This window comes from Varroa destructor, unplaced genomic scaffold, assembly GCF_002443255.2.
Source record: "Varroa destructor unplaced genomic scaffold, Vdes_3.0 BEIS01000001.1, whole genome shotgun sequence".
Lineage (NCBI taxonomy): Eukaryota > Metazoa > Arthropoda > Arachnida > Mesostigmata > Varroidae > Varroa > Varroa destructor.
The window spans coordinates 75,338,850-75,356,689 of NW_019211454.1; the positions used below are offsets into that span (position 1 = coordinate 75,338,850).

Sequence of the window (17,840 nt, forward strand, 5' to 3'; positions counted from 1 at the left end):
GCATCATTTTATCGCCATTCCTAAAAAGACGCAACTGGGTTATTCTTAGATTTATGTCCGTACGAGCGTATATTGCTTGGGTCTATATGAGCCAGCAGAAAACCCAGTAAATAACTAAATAACACACTAATGGAGAGACTACTCAAAAGGTACGCTTGGCAATCACACATTCACTCATACAATCACCTTGAAAAAGCAAGTTAACATATGACCGTGTTTTAGAAACACCATAGTATACACATGGTATCATAAATAGTTAGAATACACACTAAAAAAGAATTACGTAAAAATTACGTCGAAGGACACTAACAGGACAGTCGACTGAAAAATAGTAAAATGAGTTGACTCGCCAACATCTGTTGGCCTTCCTGCAAAAAATGACGGTCACCTGATCTCTGTAACAGCATTAGTTAAGCAGGAAGTCTGTCGAAATGTTCTACATAAATCAGTTGTCAAATTTAAAGGCAGACGACCAATTGTTATCGCAACCGATATAAAACTCACGAAAAATTCGACGCCTTTCACCTTTAACAAAAATGACGATATGCGCGAGAAAAGCGGTCCGTCGGGGCTTTACAGAGTTGCAGAAATCCGACCTCCTATCAAAAACGAAGTTTGCTGCTTTGAAGAATAATGCGGCAATAATAAACCGGCTGGATCGATGATCAGTACAAAAGGAAACATCTATAGAAAATTGGTCTGAGCAGCGAAATAAAAAGCACTACCGTAGGGAAAATTCTCGATTGGCTGAGCCCTTACACGGAATAGGTTTGCTTTGCCCAGCGCAGATCGCCATTCTCAGGCGTTTATCGTAAAGTTAATCATTGGGCGTCAACGGAATATGAAGGCCAACAGCGAACCTGCGAAAGGGGCATACCTAGCGAAAACTATGGAATTGGATGCCTGCATAACGACGGACTAGTATAGAACAAGGGAATATCGTTTAGAATATTAGAAAGGCCATTCTTTTTGTATGAACTATACAATGCACTAGAAACGCGATACCACAATAGTCAGAGACAGATGCATACACAAGGCTTATTATTAGGCTACGAAGGGCAACAGCAGTCATTTTATAGCAATACTCTACAAACAATTGGCTTAACGGTTAGAAGGTGGCATTATGGACCAGACGATGAATGAAGGGCTAACAGACAGTATGAGTGAGTGAGTAATAGTGTAATCATACAAATACGATAATAGATGAATAGAAATTTTATCTGTACATACTTAAACGTGTAGAAAGCTGCCATAAAGCTCTCGACGATATCAGCTAATTATGCTTACGTAGATTGACCGGAATGAATTTAACCTAGCCAGACAAGACCTCTTGGCTGTTACTGGGGAAGGAAGGGGGGTTACACGCTAGACATAGGACTATATCACTTACAAATAGTAGGAAAAGAAGCTTTTACAATCGCTAGTTTAGTTCAAACTTCGTAATTGCTCCAGCTTGCAGCCACTTTGATGTTTAAGGATTTACAACTATTGGATTTTTATGGAATCTTCAAAACAATATATCCTAAAGTCACCTTAATTTTCCTATTTTCCCCTTTTCTACAGTATCCCCTTACAGTATCACCAGTTGAGTGTTTAATGACTTACGAATATAGACCAAAAGCTAATAGAAATAAGGTATAGATTAACGCACTACAATAAATAGGCTTTTAACGATAATGCTAGTTCTGACTGATTTCAACCCCGTTCAAAACAGAATGAACTATGACGTCAATATATAGCTCTTCAGCTTTAATATACGTTCTTAAGAGTAGGCAAACACAGCAGTGCATTGAATGTACCGGAAAAGTGCCTTTAGATCAATGCGACAGGCAATAAGCTACGACCAAGGTTTGTCTTGTCGGAAACAGATCGAAGGTGACGTCGGATGATCTCAGATATCTCTGTAACTGCCGTCGAATTCTCTGATTATAATAGAAATCTATTTTGTTTCTAAACGTGCGTATGTATGTTCCTTTTTAGCACCATTGCTAGTGGCTTGACCATCTTGGAAGAGAACGTGTGTATGAGTTGTATTTACGCTTCTCCAATACGATGTAGTTCTGAAACACTTTGACACGTCTGAGGACTTCGGGTGGGTCAGTTATGTTCTTGGGGAACGAGTGTCATAGCTGTTAAAGGTACGTATCGTTTTTATATCACGTGGGTTGCTCTTTGAAGTTTTCTATGCTGATCCTTGCCAGTAAGAAAGCAACAAACGCAACGAACTACAATGTTCCGTTTCGCGAGGCATACAGAACCGAAATGTTTCCCGGGGGAAGCACATAATACGAGTCTGGTACTGCCGTCGGCGTGCGAGACCCTATTTACGTTTGCTATATACAGAAACTGGGTCTGTGCTTGAGGCTTGGTGCGCGCATATATGGCAATACTCAAAACATGTAAGAAGTCGATCATACGTTCCGCCGCTGTACATGATTTATTGGAGAGTTACAGCGACGGGTTTGCTCTTTATGGAGTTCTGAAGACTTACTCGTCGCGGTTGTTGCCGGCATTCCCTCAGGCTGTGAGTCCTCGAAGCTCTCAAGGGATAACACGAAGTCTGTCTAACAGCTATCGAAGCAGTAGAAGACGATTCTAACGATCGATCTGTCTACTTGGTAGATATAGCAAGCTAGGTTTTCTTGTTTTTTAAAGAATTCTTAGAAATAATCGTGGCTGATTGGTACATTTCTTAAAATTTACCTGGTAAACATTTTAGATTAATTATAGTTCTGCTAGTTCATGTTGTTCATTTTTGTTACTTAGAATACACCGCTATACGATTGTAATTCCTTGATTAAAACAAATACTGGTAAAAATGTTTTCTTCATTGAACAACAGTCATCCATCCCTTCCTCGCTAATCACCCTGATGATGAAGGACCGAAACAACAACGGACACACAAAAAAATTTTTTACTGGCTGACAGAACGGTGATTGTCAGTTTATATAGTGCAATACAGGCTTCAATTCCCATTTATATGCTTTAGAATTTCCCTTATGAGTTTTTTTTTTACTGAGTTGGACGGTCAACGTCCTCATGAAAAGGAACCTAATCCACAGACGATAAGCGGCTAACAAGGACATATCTACTGGATCCGTAACGACCCAGGGAATTTCAAATATTATAATGCGACAGAAAAATTTCTCATGGAATCATATTTTTCGCTACCTGGAAAACAAACGGCCTAACACACAACTGTGTATTTCATCATACGAACAGTGGTTCCTTCGAACTAGAGAGGTCATCTATGGCAAGCATCGTCCTCAAACGGTCGTTTTGTATAGAGAACGCTATTGTGTTAGCGATCATCACATCAAGCGATAACGTTTGGCGCAGTGCATCACAAAAGCTCTGTACAGATTCAAAATTGCATCTCATTGCATTGTGCTGAAGATCTTCACACAGTCGCACGGTCTGTAGACGTAGGCTATATTTCTTATAACATTCTGGTTCAATTTACGTGTGGCAGGTATTCTTGATTTTTGACTTGACTAGCCTATATATACAGCAGCCTAGAACACATCGGGCACGTATGTAACGTACTATCTGAGTTAATTTTCACATTGGTTTCACACGTTTTTATTTGTCGGATTTTGCTAACCGTTGACCAGAACAAGAAATTAGACTGCAAAAGCCTTTGTGGAAATCGTCGTCTAATTCATGATTGGACTGTTAACTACGGATCATGTATAAGATTTTAGCGTGCCGAACCTAAACGAAGAGAAAACGAAAATGACCGCAATAAGAATCAGTTTGTCGGGCTACGTCGACGTCTACGATGACGTGGCGATGATGTCAGTCAGAGCCTGATTGATCTTAACACGGCCATCCAGCTAGCATGGTACGAGAAGCAGCGACAAGTCAATGCAGCTATCTAGCTACTACTACAGGGTGCTTTGAACAGTTTCTACCAACACTGTGTTTTCTCAATGAGGGAGGGCCAGAAAGACCGAGAGCAAACATACTGAGAGAACACGCGTCTGGCCAGCCGCAACGTGTACATGTTACGAAACTTCAGAAAATGCGTTTTTATGCGATGGTGCTGCCCCCAGCACCATTTGCATCCATTGAGAGCCCGCACCTGGTTCAGTTGTTAAGCAAATCGGGAATTGAACCGAAGTTTGAAGACGGCGTGGAAGCGACAATTAGCAATTTCATCATCACTTCATAATGCAACGAATAAAATACGTGATCTTAGAAAAGGTAAGAAACGATGTGTTGTAGCACGCGGGCCATGTAGAGACGAACGGTGAATGAAATGATTACACATGTACTGCTGCCATAACGAAACTCTATACATTTATTGATTCACGAGTCACTTTAACATTTTCGTTGTTCTCCATGCTTCAACCTTAGGCTTGATGTGCCCCCAGGGACCGAAAGCAACTCAACAGCCCCTATTCGCGAGGAAGAGGAACATGAATATTAAGGCTGACGAATGTAGGCGGGTACTGGGAAGAATCATCCAGTATTCGTTAATGCTGCTATTTCAATTGAACTGCTGCGACTCAAGTTCTTCTCCGTCCTCAGCCACAACACGAGATGTGACTTGTGGGATTAGCAAATCAGGCTTCTTGAGAAAAGACCTGAGTCAAAGTTAGATGATCGTTGTGTTATATACGTATTGCTAGATCTTCTCTAGGCTATATTACACATATAGAAAATTACTGGTGAATCATTTGTTTAGCCTTTTAGTAAAAAGTAACGGGTTTACAAGAAGGAACTGTAACGCCACATTATTTGTATGTGACTCGGCAATTTATATAAGCGACAAGAAAGTATTTACTTTGGCTCTTTCGGAGCGTGTAGCAAAATGTATAAATTTTCACACTTACAAAAGCGGAAATTCGATGAAAATTGACTGGCTAGTGCTCGTTCCTTTGTACGTGACTCGGCAGCAACTTCAGTTATTATCAAAGTTTGACGCGTTCTTTCCTTATCTACACACATTTTATACACGGAAACAATATTACCATATTCAACTACATAAGCATTGCGTGGCATTTGGCCGCCTAAAGATATTTTTTAGTCTACGCACTAATAACATAATCCCCAATGACCCAAAAAATGTCTCTTTTCCAAGCTATCAAATGCTGCTGACTACTTTATGTTACCCGTCAACTTTGTCGTCTGTTACTGCAGCTGAGCACTACAATTATTAACTGTACCTATCTAAAAATCATAGGCTGCAGGCCTGTTTCGAGCTAACTAAAATAATGCAAGCAGAAAATAGTTATAATTAGTACTATTGCAAAGAGTTAACCGAAGGCTTTAAGTTCAGTGAACAGCTTTTTATTAAAATTTAATATATATACTACATTTCTCATATGGCAATTTATATTATTCATTATTCAGATGAGTCAGTACGTTCTTTTTGGGCTTAGCCCAGTTATTGCAGATTCACTCGTATATATCTGTTTGTGGTGCATATTTAGGTATTCATGATTCCCGAGCGATTCTCAAGACTCTAAAAGCCCGCACTGTTTAGCTGGGATACTTCGGATCAATTTTGAGCCTCCCAAGAGTTTTTGTACGACTAATGGAAGTTAGATTAAAGTCCAACTCGATTCAAGTATTCGAAATCTCCATAAGCGGAACAAATCGTTAAGTTATAGTGCGTATCCAGTTCTGACTTCGGTTTAACAAGCTACAATGGCGATTGCAACTATGTATGCAAAGATGGCTACGGCATCTGCGTTCTAGTTTTTTCGTTTAATGTTCGATACGCGGCAAGCTACATTGAAAAAGCAAAAATCTATTGAAGTTGAGTGCGCAGCTATATTAGGGTACTGGTCCCTTGAGCCAAGTGTAGAACGAGCGTTTTAAGCAATGCAGTCTAAGGCAACAATACGTTTAACAAGCTAAGCTAAAAAACATGCTGACAATGCAAAACAGTGGCTTTGTGGTGATGGGGGTTGTCAGGGATCAAGGGGTCGGTGCGTTAGAAGTGACTCGTTAGCAGGGAGTGAATTTTCTCCTTTGATGCGCTTCATTTTTTTTTTCTTTGTAGGTTGCCCTCTTTCACTATTTGCGTAAGCAAAAGTCGTCGCAAAAAAAAAGCGTTAGAGCAATCGGTCAACGTAATTATCCGTGCGAAGAGTTTATTATAATCGATATCTTAGTTGCTAGACAAGTAGGTATCTTCATTGTAGCTTTATTCGAGCACAACTCGTCGTCGACGGGGCTTGAACTAGTAAGCTTTGGTTTCTTCAAGCCAGAGATCTAGTTGTCCAAACCACCGCGCTAAGTAGATATTTTTAGAGCGTTTTACAAGAACAAGTTTTCTCATCTACCTGAAACAACTTGAAACTTTTACAGTATTGTCAAATGTAACTATTACACACTTGATAAACATATGTTTCGTTTCGATCAATCACATTATTATTCAGTTGAAATATCATTATACTGCCGTCGCTACTTGAATTATGCAGTAGTGCATCATATTTTTGGCGGTTAAATACCCACTTATTTATTTCGAGCACTACGTTTACGCTGCTTGATACTACCCTATAACTTTTTCCAATCAAATTCAGACCAAGGCAAAATTTGCTTTGAACCTGAGCTCATGTTCTGTGTCATAGTCACTGTTTTCGTTTGTTCCTTACGGTAATTTGTTGTTTCGTCACAGTTCTCTGACGCTTTGTTTCAGGTAACCAATTACGTTAGCTTCAAGCTCTCTCTATGAACAATTCCATTTATTTCTATGATTTTGGAACGACATAGGTTTAAACTTCCATATTTATACACACCTGTTGACCTGCTCGAGAAACAGATAAACATTCGAATTTGTATTGTTATTAATTCCGTTTCCATAAGATTATATCACAATTGGTTGTGCGGCGAAGACGATTTCTTTCTCGAAGACCGAGGCTAAACATATGAAGCTTTCCTTCTAATCTAATATCTCACTTGAATTTATTTATTGTTTGATCGCTAGTTAAGACTTTTTAAAAAGCATTGCAAATGGTTTACTTTATCTATTTAGTAGAGATTCCAATATCGATTTTAATTAAGCTGGCGCAATTGTTATCACTCATAATAAAATGCTCTGTTTTTTTTTCACTGGTTACTCATATTAATACAAATAGAATTTAAAATGGAAAAAAAAATAGTTCCCAGTCAAGTGCGTTTCTTCTGAATATAACTAATCTTGATAACTTATTCGGTTTATAATGGATTACCATTTATCGATTAGTGTTAATGCCCATCAGCTTCCTTTTCAGCTTTTGTATCATACGCTCAGTGACGACTACCCCACATGCGTGTCCACGCCAGCACGCGCAACCTACCAAATGAGCGAGGCAGCAGGATTTGAGACAGCAGGATTATATATATAAATGAAAAGAAAGAGGAATGGGGGGGGGGGAGTTAATAATTTAGCAATGCCAACTTGGCCTTAGGAGAACAAATGAGTCGCGAACTTCTTATTGACCCCCAGACCGGCCTTCCCTGCCCAATGGCTCAGCATTTATTTCTTTCACACTGTAAGCATCTTTTCGGCTGCATCGCATTTTTGGAGGCTACCCCTCCCATGTACGAATTCGACTGGCAGGTGATCGAATGCAACCATGGTGTAACTAATCGTAATTACTATCATAAAGGGTGTAACAATTATGGAAAATAATAATACTTCAATCGATCTTCCAATTCCGATTCAACCTCAACTCAATTTTATCGGACATCAACAGAGACGATCTGACCCCAGGTTTATTATTCGACATATTAACATTTCTACTTCACACTCATATAACAAAAAATACATGCCTACAAACCCTGCAGCTCTATTCTGTACAACGAACTGGGAAAAACCTACTTGTTGTAGCTCGAGATAAGATTACGGCAGATTTGCTTGGGCAGCCCTTCGGAAAGCCTGTCTTCTAAGCTATGTGAATGAAAAACACTCTTTCACACTACGTAAACGGCAGAGCAAAGAGCACTAGAAATGTATCAATTGTAAATTATCTAGAATAGCACTATGGGGCAGTGGAAAGATTTACCTCACTAAACTTATAGAGATATAAGTCTCAAACTTCAATCATGTTTGCTTTACACAGGAGGTCAGCCCTTTAATAAAGAGCTAACGCAGTTTTCGGCTTGGACTCGAGACATTTATTTACATCAGGACTAATCATTTCCTGGAGAGAGCTGTGGGAGCTAGCGTTTTGAACAACAGTTGACTCTTGAAATAAAGTTTGAGTTATCACACCTTCGTGATTTATATCAATCTAGTTTACAATTCAAGTTCTTTACTTGATGTCCTAGCATTTGCGGCAACAGACAGGCCTCGAACTGTTATGTGGTAAAGTCACGGATGTGTGGAAAACGTAGATCGAACCCTTTTATAAAAGAAAGAGACCGATAGACTTTCCCTGGAACTTCACTTCCCCGATACAAAAGCGCAGCTTGATGGCCGCCGTAAAAAGGGCATAAAATTACAACAAAAAAGGGTGTCTACGTCATTGTAACTAATAACTATGTCCAGTGTATTATTCTAAAGCTTTATCTTTTTTTTTCGAGATGGCTGCCAAAAACATTGTTGTATGAGTATTTAACAGGTATTAAAATTTACCATTATAGCTTTGAATCAGTATCTCACTTTCAGAAATATGTGTTTTGTATCGTAATGTTTTCACCGATTATCACGAACATCTGCTATTTGCCTGGTTGAAAATGTTGGATCTGTTTAGCAATAATATATAGACCACTGCGTCGAATTATTTAGATTCTTAAAATCAAAAGCATTACCGACTATTATTTTTTCTATTTCCAAAGTGTTATTTTTTGTAAATATACCATCATCGTTCTATCGAAATTATTAATAAAAACATTTTTGCCGATTTTTCTATATGACTACCGACAAGATTATTTCATATTATCGCGTAGATTAACAATAAAGCTGCTCTGGTGGAATTTCTCTAGCTATCGAACAGTTCTCCGAACCTAGTTCTAACCCATTTTTTATTTGTCCCCATCCATGCAATACTTCGTAAAACTTTCGTACTTCGAAAAGGTTTTAAGAAATGGAAAAAATAAGATTCTTAACGAACTAGCACAACAGGCATTTTTGTTTTTTACTAGCAAGCCGAACTTCCATCAAGAACAAAAACAATGATTTTCAAGCTAAAATTGTTTTGTTGAAGAAATCACTTGGTTTTCTTTTAAAGTGAGTGATCAAATAATATTTTAAAAGGACTGGGGAATTAAAGCCATACTAATCCTATGAGATCGACATTTCACGGAATTCTGAAAATAAAGCATTTGTGAAGAGTTATGACTGAGTTTCTCAGGACTTGTCATAAGCTTCCTTTAAAGCTTCGTTTGAGCGACCCAAAGAACGCGATTTCATATATAGAATTCTCTCTATGCTTAGATTAGATAATTTTGCCCAGTCTTCACTCGTATTGGCGCCGTGCTAATTGTATGACTGCACTTCTGTTCCGCGGCGCACCTTCCTAGCTTGAAATAAGCTTTTCAAGCTCGTGCCTTTCCATCGACTAACCGCTTATCGATCCTTGTCCCTGTGCATTGAAATCGGTGCTAACACCCCTTCTCACCTCTGCTAAGTTATGTTTGCTTGATATTTTTATATGGTGCAAAATATCCCTTTGATAGTTTCTCGCTATATAAAAAAAAATCCTTTATACCCTGACATAAAGCTTAGCGATGTATGACCATTTTTTGAGGAGCCCATTAGACCCTTAAATGCCAATTGCTTAAAGTCTTAAATATTAAGAAAATCATTAAAAAGATTGTTGGCAATAGAGGACCCTGCATGAACGAGATCTGTTTATATTTACGGGCACCGAAAATATACAAAGAGTCAAATAAAGTCCACCCGGTTTTGGCATGTTTAGCGTTTAACACAATATCTAAAATGTGCTGTGGAAGGTACAACTTCGCAAATTTCCTTCGTTAATAAAACAGGCGGTCTTAAAAATCGCTTTAAAAATAACAACGATATTCTTCTAAATGATCGAAACGAGTGTTTTTTGCAGAAATTCTACATAGCGAAGATGTTCAGAGAAATGTCATTAATGTACGGTATTTCTTACAAATAGAGTTTGTTCTTAATCTGTTTTTCATTATCTATTTTGATTAACCCATTGATTCTCTGAATGCAGTCCTAATAATGACTATATGGATCATTTAATATCCTCTTTACAGTAGATTCAATACCCAAACACAAAAACGCTACTAAACCTCCTACACGCTTAGTAACATTCTAAAGTTATCTTAAGAATCAGTGGTTACTTTTTATCTTGTTTGAATTTTTCGATTGGTTTTTTTTTCTAGAATGCATAGCTTATTTTTCAACGCTGTCGATATAAGGGTTGGTAGGCATTTTTTTAGTGATGTATCGGGTACCCGGCGGCGTGGCGAAAATGACAGTAGAGGAAAAGCAGCAACAGCTTCGGGAAAAATTTCCGAATAATATTCAATCACCTCACGTTTTAATCATATTAATTATCTCTTCTGGCTTCTACTTATTATTCTGCTTATTATTCATTTGTAATGCGATTGTCTGCTAGAAAGGATCGTAAGCTTCTGCATAGAGTAAGGCGCATGGATAACTACGTGCAGCATCTGCCGTTTTATTCCTGAGTTGAGGAACAGAAGTTGAAATATCTCAAATATGCATCCATATGTCTTTGTATAGTTCCTTCTTATATGTTATTGTACTATATTATCTTCGTCCTAATAATTACGCTTCAACTCCTAACGTTACAATTTTTACACAGACTCCAAACTACGAACAAAGCTCGTTTAACGATTGGATTCGACAATGTTGGCAAAAGGAATAGACCTCGATCTTGTATCATTATGTGCCCTACGGCGTACAATAGGATGTCAAAATTATATAGAGGCGTCGAACAAGTCCTATACAACGACTAACTACAGCATACGACACTCATTATATCAAGACATTAGATACGCCCTAACAAATATTTTAGGATAGGGTACCTTATCTGTGCTTGTCTATGACAGCGTACGGTCGATTTCTTATTAAATCTCTTTTAGCTGATGAACTTAAACTGTATTATTATTATATTTCTGGGCCTATATAGCTAACCATCGTTGGTACTTTAGTGTAAAGGCTCTACTCTCGACTGCAGACTCAAATGATTTACCTCTCTGAAGGCAATAAATTTGCCAATTACTGCCTTTAAAATCATAGTTGATTTTAGTGTTTTACAAGCGCTATTTTCGAAGGAACGTGCTAGTTACCTATATCTAGCTACCTATATCTTATATCAGTGCATTCGTCCACCCATTTACTGCCAATATAGCCAATTGCTCCGTTAATCTTGAATAATAATTAAATAATATATTACTTGAGAGTTCATAGGTGCTATCTTGACGTTCCGCTTTAGACCTGTACCTATCTGAACGAATAAAAGGGTAACAAAGGGCCGCCGCGTAAACATTGTTTGACCATTTCCTTTATACGGACTCGATTCGAAGAATTCGATTGAACGTCTTTTTGGTTACTCGGATACCTATCAAACTAAGTACTAGGAAAGCTAGCTATTGACTGTCATACAAGATAATGTGATCCTTTGGTAATTGAATGCTGATCAAAAACCTCCTATATCAATTCCAGCCCTCATTGTCAAAAATCGTTGTTAGGAGCAAGGTTTTATTGTAACACCCATTCTCGTATATATCCACCACGTAAGAGTGTATCACACATTTTATACCTCAAAAGCATATTAAAATGTCATCGTGTCGCTGCATAGCAGTGCTGAACAAACTAGGAGACATTATAACTACGTATATTTAAGTTTACGTATTAATAATAGTTACTTGCTATTTAACCTTGTACAACGCTAGAAAAAGTAGATGAGAACCGGCATGTTTCTAGCGTGCGCTATCAGATAGTGGAAGGCCCAACGTGAGCGTCGATGCTACAGCTTCCACTTTGTTTGCCCAAACGTCTTAGATAAAAATTCCCTATCCTTCATGGAATCCTACTTGATCCGCAGGGATATTTCTATCTAGCGACTCTCCAAAGACCAACGCAAAATAAGACATAACACAAATAATAAGCATCCCACAGTTAGTGTGGGGATGACCTCAGTCTATACAAGATTTCTATATAGTATTTATAAGTTCACGAAGGTTTGTTGTAAAGCTGCCAGCAACCTTATCCATACAGATCCTGTCTTTTTTGAGGTTTGAGCCGGGAGCCAACCGAAGTGCTTAGTAAATCATATTCCAAATTATGCGAACTCTTCAGGTTATTTAATTCGTTAGCTATGTCTGACCAGCGTTGAGATAAACAAATGTTTTATCTGCAGCAGTCCGCGTCGTGGAGTGGTCAGTATCGTGCAAAAAATACACAATGAAACATCAAGCTCGAATCAGCGTATGCTTCTACGCCCAAATTGAAATCGAGTAGACACGAGTGACTAGTTGAAAAACTGCACAAAATGATATTTATTAGGGGCTGATAGGTAAACCAGATTATATTGTATATTACAACACTCAGTTTATTGTATTAGAAATAACCTTACGCTTGTGTGCGTGCAATGCTTATCCAGCAATGGTAAATAAAATGTTTACTATAAAATCCACTGAACTTTTCCTAGCCTTCAGTTAAATAAATGCAATGAAGCCTTTTTCAGACAAACAGAAATATATGTTATGTAAAATCATCGTGTGGTCGTCAAGCGTTCTCTTTCAGAGTACGCGATATTCAATTCAAACCCCATCATATGTACTCGAGCGTCTCTCTAAATGTCGAACTTACCGTTACAAGTATGTAGTAGTAGTGGAAAGCCATTTCTAACTTGTCTTTTTACTTATTCATTTAGTAACAACTCGATTCTGTTAATTAGGTATCAGCTATGGGATATTAGATGAATAATTCTGTGGGCCCATCGCGGAGTTAATATTTATGAGTTATTGGGTAATGGAAGCTAAACAATTGTATTTCTACATTCTGACTATTTCTTTGTTTACTTTTGGTCCTGATTGCATTACCTCTGTGCGTCCGGTAGGTGTTATTAACGCAATACTTACTCCATGACACCATCAAACATTTCACATAGCCTATTAAATGAGATATTTCCATATAAAGTTTAGATCACATGACGGCTGAGGGGCACCCACACAGTTAAGCATGTTTGGATTTGGATCTCTTAATTATCGTTTTACTAGGGTCATTAACGTTTTACTAGGGAACAAATTGATGATCGTTCCGCTGCGTGGTGCTTGTCGCTGGAAATTTCCATTATTCCGCTCTAAATGTCGTCGGTGGTACCGTTTTGTTGTCTTTTCAAGCAGCTAAGACCATCTCTATTATGGAACGTTAGCGTAGCAACTGACTCAAAATTCGTCATAGAGAATCCCTTTAAGCAATCCGGGATCTCTGCTTTGCAGCTCCTCTATACGCGTGGATATATACTACAACGATGTGGTCTTGTCGAACAAGAAAGTCGAATTATGTTTTGCATCCTTCGTGCATTCGAATGCCATGTCACCGTTTGACATCTGAAGAGCAGTTGAAGGTCGTACATTTGAGAATCTCAATGAAAAGGAAGAACGAAGTCTGAGTGTCATTGCAGTCCCCCGTACAGCAACTGTGCCGTTTCTTTTATATTCTTTTCGATGTAAAACGCAGCTATCTTGATCGACCAGCGACGCTTGTAATAGAAAAGATACTGAATGTTGTTTAGAGATAAGAACACAACTACTACAAACTGTTTCAAGTTTTGTGTCCCGCATCGTCGTGAGACATAATTCCATTAGACGGCTGGCCCCCAGCACGAAATGAGGTGGCTCTATACCGCGGTTCTAACCTAGACCACAACGCGGCCTAAGACTAGCAAGCAAACACGTCACCTACTAACCTATCATGGGGACACTAGAGATGATTGAAGTTTTGTTTTGCAGTTCTAACTTTTTTCGTCTATCTAAATCAATAAGATACCATGCTTAAAAATATAATAACAATTATTATCTTTAATACGTATGTTTTCATGTTAATACACGTAGAGGGCAAGGAATCTTCTGGTAACTTAAAACCTAAAAAATATCGTACACTAGGTTTGGTCTTATCCTATACAATCAAGATATAGAGAGAATACACCAATCCATGATGATCAGAAAACTAGAATCCAACGAGATAACAGAGAAATGACCTATTAGCGCATGCTTATCTCTATACAAGCCATCCACCGTAGTAATAAGCGGTGCACATTTGGCGGCGCCAAAAAAGCCCGAGTTGCGTGTTTGTCAATGTTTGGATAAGTAACATTACAAAACATTGTTGTAATCCAGCGACGAACAAGCCATTCCCATCGGTAGAAAGACTCCTATGGGAGTAAAGACAAACTCACACTGAAGCACTAAGTTAATTCATTTACACAGTTGAGGCATTTACAAAAAGAGCTTGCTGAGCATTCAACTATCGATAGCCTCGCCCTCGCCCCCCCCCCCATGCCGTTTAGAAGTTCGATATTTGGTCGATTGTACAAAATAACACTGAATGACTAATTTTGACGAAGGTCTGATGACTGACAGCCCCATTTCGTCAATGTCTTCAAATGTCGTTTCAGACGAGCTGATTCGACATTTGAAGATACTATCGACCCGGAGGGTAGCAGTAGCACCTCTACAACAAAGATGATTACTTCTAACAGTTGCAAATTTGTCACCAGTATAGCAATTTAATTTATAAACCACCACGAGCTACATAAAGTAGCGAAAAATTATTTCATAGAATATTTATCAGACAATTCTTGTTTTGGTTCTTCGATTGTACCTTCTTCTATTCCAAAGCTACATTTTCAAAGGCATTCTAAAATAAAATTTCGTTGAACAAATAAAGCGGGTTGCTTAATTTATCTATAAAATTGCCCATTTCGGGCAATTTTATAGATAAATTAAGAAAATCAAGTGGCCTTAGAGTAGAATTCAGCTTAGCAGGAATAAATAGAGTTGTATATATAAAGACATTGTAGCATGTCCATATCGCAGGTATCGACAACATGTGAAATGAGGTTGCTTGAAAAAAAATTTGACGATTTAGTAGAATAAAGGACAAAATCCTAGTATTGATAAGTGCACCTCCCATACATCTATTGCAGCTACGCGATAGAAGAGCTTTTGACGAATGCCCTATTTTTGTTTTATCCTTCCTATGGCATCGATTGTTCACAGCGGAAGTGTGAAGTAGATTTTGGCCTATAGATACCTGATTTCTGATATATACCGTACTATTGCTTCAGTTTTGAATACCTTTAGACGACAACACACAAACATCTCTCGAGATTACATAATTTTCATTCATTACGCGGCTGTAGATCTTTTTGTAATATTCATAATCAAGAATTAGAGGAGTTGTGGCATGTACTAGGTTCTGAATCTTGAAATTTTATCTTTTTACATTGATAAGTTATAATATGTAAATTATAAACCCTTATTTTTCAAAAACATGAGGGTTCAACTTTCGCCAAAAATCTCGGCTACACAATGTTCCTTTAGATATTTTTTAAATATAGTTACTGCCGCTGCCCATTCCAGCGTTTCATTTAGTACTTGTTCTGCTTCTTCATGATTTTCTTGCTTCGATTTTCCATCTTTTTATTGCACGCTTATGTCCGCTTTTACCTGTCTTGCTGTTTCGCAGCCGCGCATGCTGTCATAACTTAGACTCGTTGCGATTTTCCCACGCTCGCAAAAGCGGATGAAGTCGTCGAAATTATCGTTTTGCTTTGCCAATACTATCTTTCGCGAACTACACTAGATGACCAGAGTGCTACACCCGCCTCTCACACGGCGCCTCCATAGGACCCCATTTCATTACGTACACCGCAGCACTGTGATCAGTGTACCGGGCTAGCAGCTCGGCGCGCACTGCTACAAACCTGCCTATTTATCTACGCAGCTGGCAGTAGCACCAGCAAAAACGATGGTTTCTTCATGCGCCCTAAATGTTCAAGCGGATTTTTAACTCTAAGGTAACTCGATGAGTACAAGTAGCAAGGAGCCAGTTTTCAATTTTTTGTATCGCGTACGATTTATTGTCCGTTTAAATTTCTGTCTAACATCTGTTTTCAATACGTAGCCGGTCCGTAAGCCTCGCTGGAAGCTACCACCCACACACGAGTAGGTAGAAACGTTCTCAATGAGTTTCACGATGCCAAGTTGCAGCTAAGAGAGCCAGCGGAACGGCCTCGTCTTCACCTCAGATTTTTTCAGTTCTATCCTTCGCAGATTTCTCACAATGGAATAAGAAGAGATGCGCTTCTTTCAATAGTATGTCTCCTGAGAGTGACTGGTACACGGACCTCCTTTTTGATATATGCACGAATAGCAAGTTTGATATAACGTAGACAATAAGGACAATACAAAAAATTTCTACAGGCTGACGTTGAAAACTCCCTCTTTGTTTTACATGCTAGCGCCATGGAATGCTAGAATAACTCACCGACGTAATACCTCTTTAACTCCCTTAGCGAATTGTTTTTAAGTGCATAATTACTCATCAGTTAACATGCAATTATAAAAAAAAAAGAAAAAGAAAAGCGTATTGAGAAAAAGAGTGTTCAACACTACTAATGATTTCCAATTGCAGGAAATCTTCATGTAAAACAGTGACCAAATGAAGCTTTTAAAAGAATCTGTAGACATGAAGCTACAGCTGAAATAAAAGCATCGGCATTAACCGAGTATGTCAGGCTTCTGATCCTTATCCAATCAAGGTAACCGAAATCTCTGCTAACTATCATATTTTCAACGACATGTGAAACGAGCCTATCATATGTTACTGTCCTGAGCTGCGAAAAAGGCTTGGAATGTCCGTGTGTTGAAGTAAAGCGCTCCCACAGCGCCAAAGTGACAGACTATGAAGAAACAAATTTGAAGAATCTTCTTTAAAGACTAAGAGACTTCATATGTCTCCAACTAGATTATTGTGATAAGATAATTTCTATTATCGTTCGGCCTGGTTCTTGGCACAGTTACGTTATGATCACTGGTATTTCGACGTACATGAAATAAGTTAACTAGTACGTAAGCTAGGAAAGAAGAACGAAATAACTTCTAACTTAAGTTTTATGCTGGGTTGTTTTAGGTGCGATCTTCTTAAAAGAGGGAGAAACAGAGTTACGAGCGGCGTTCGAGCACGCGATCGAAGTGCACAATTACCGCGATTCACACTTCTCGGTGGCGCCGCATGTGGAACTAGTAGAATCTGATGATCCTTTTCAGGTCGCTAAAAAAAGTAAGCAGGAATTTTAAAGTAAATTTCAGCCAAAGGTAATCTACGCTACTGCAAAAGAAAATCTAATTTTTCAAATGTAGTATTTACAGGTAATAGACCATTATTATAAGATGTAGATCTATGCAAAGTTCACCAGATACGTCTAATAACTTGTTGCAAAAATAGGATTATTGTACAAGATGTCCAACTTAGAAGATCCGCTTTTCTTCACGCCTATCCGTACAACCACGAAATTCTGCTCTGAACACCTTTGTAAATGAAATGTCATCTTCTCAATCGTTTCTTCATCTTAGCTAGTAGCCATTAATATAGGAAGTAACACTGAGTACTGATGCACGGAAATTGTAAACAAATACATAAGATAAATGTAATTTACTGTGACAAGAATTCAGCTTCCTAGCTGAAAATAAACCACGTGTACTGATGACCGTTTCAACGAGGACGAGTTAGAAGGGTTGTCCAGAGTTATTTAGCCATGGAAGATACAAATAAAAATAGCTGGATGCACGTTCCGTTATCGTTCACGCACTACTCAGTGCTCTAGGAACCCCTCAACAGCTATGTACTTTTGATTCGCGTACCATGTTTTGTTGTCAACGTCTGATTT

The 17,840-nt window shown here is 38.4% G+C and overlaps 1 protein-coding gene and 1 long non-coding RNA gene across 3 annotated transcripts in view; both read left to right on the forward strand.

Moving 5' to 3' along the window:
• The window catches only part of LOC111246205 (uncharacterized), a 31,382-nt gene extending 14,117 nt beyond the window's left edge, over positions 1 to 17,265 (forward strand). Inside the window, exon 2 of the mRNA XM_022795472.2 lies at positions 17,084 to 17,265. Within this exon, the coding sequence (XP_022651207.1) occupies positions 17,084 to 17,250 (167 nt within the window). The 3' untranslated portion in view covers positions 17,251 to 17,265. The remainder of the gene's footprint in view (positions 1 to 17,083) is intronic.
• LOC147759101 (uncharacterized) lies at positions 1,764 to 8,848 on the forward strand. Of its 2 annotated transcripts, XR_015316456.1 has the most exons (4): positions 1,764 to 1,848; positions 1,981 to 2,138; positions 3,615 to 4,206; positions 4,360 to 8,848. It is a non-coding gene; the product is annotated as an uncharacterized LOC147759101 (long non-coding RNA). The 2 variants fall into 2 exon arrangements; XR_015316457.1 differs by lacking the exon at positions 3,615 to 4,206.
• Positions 17,266 to 17,840: the final 575 nt, after the last annotated feature.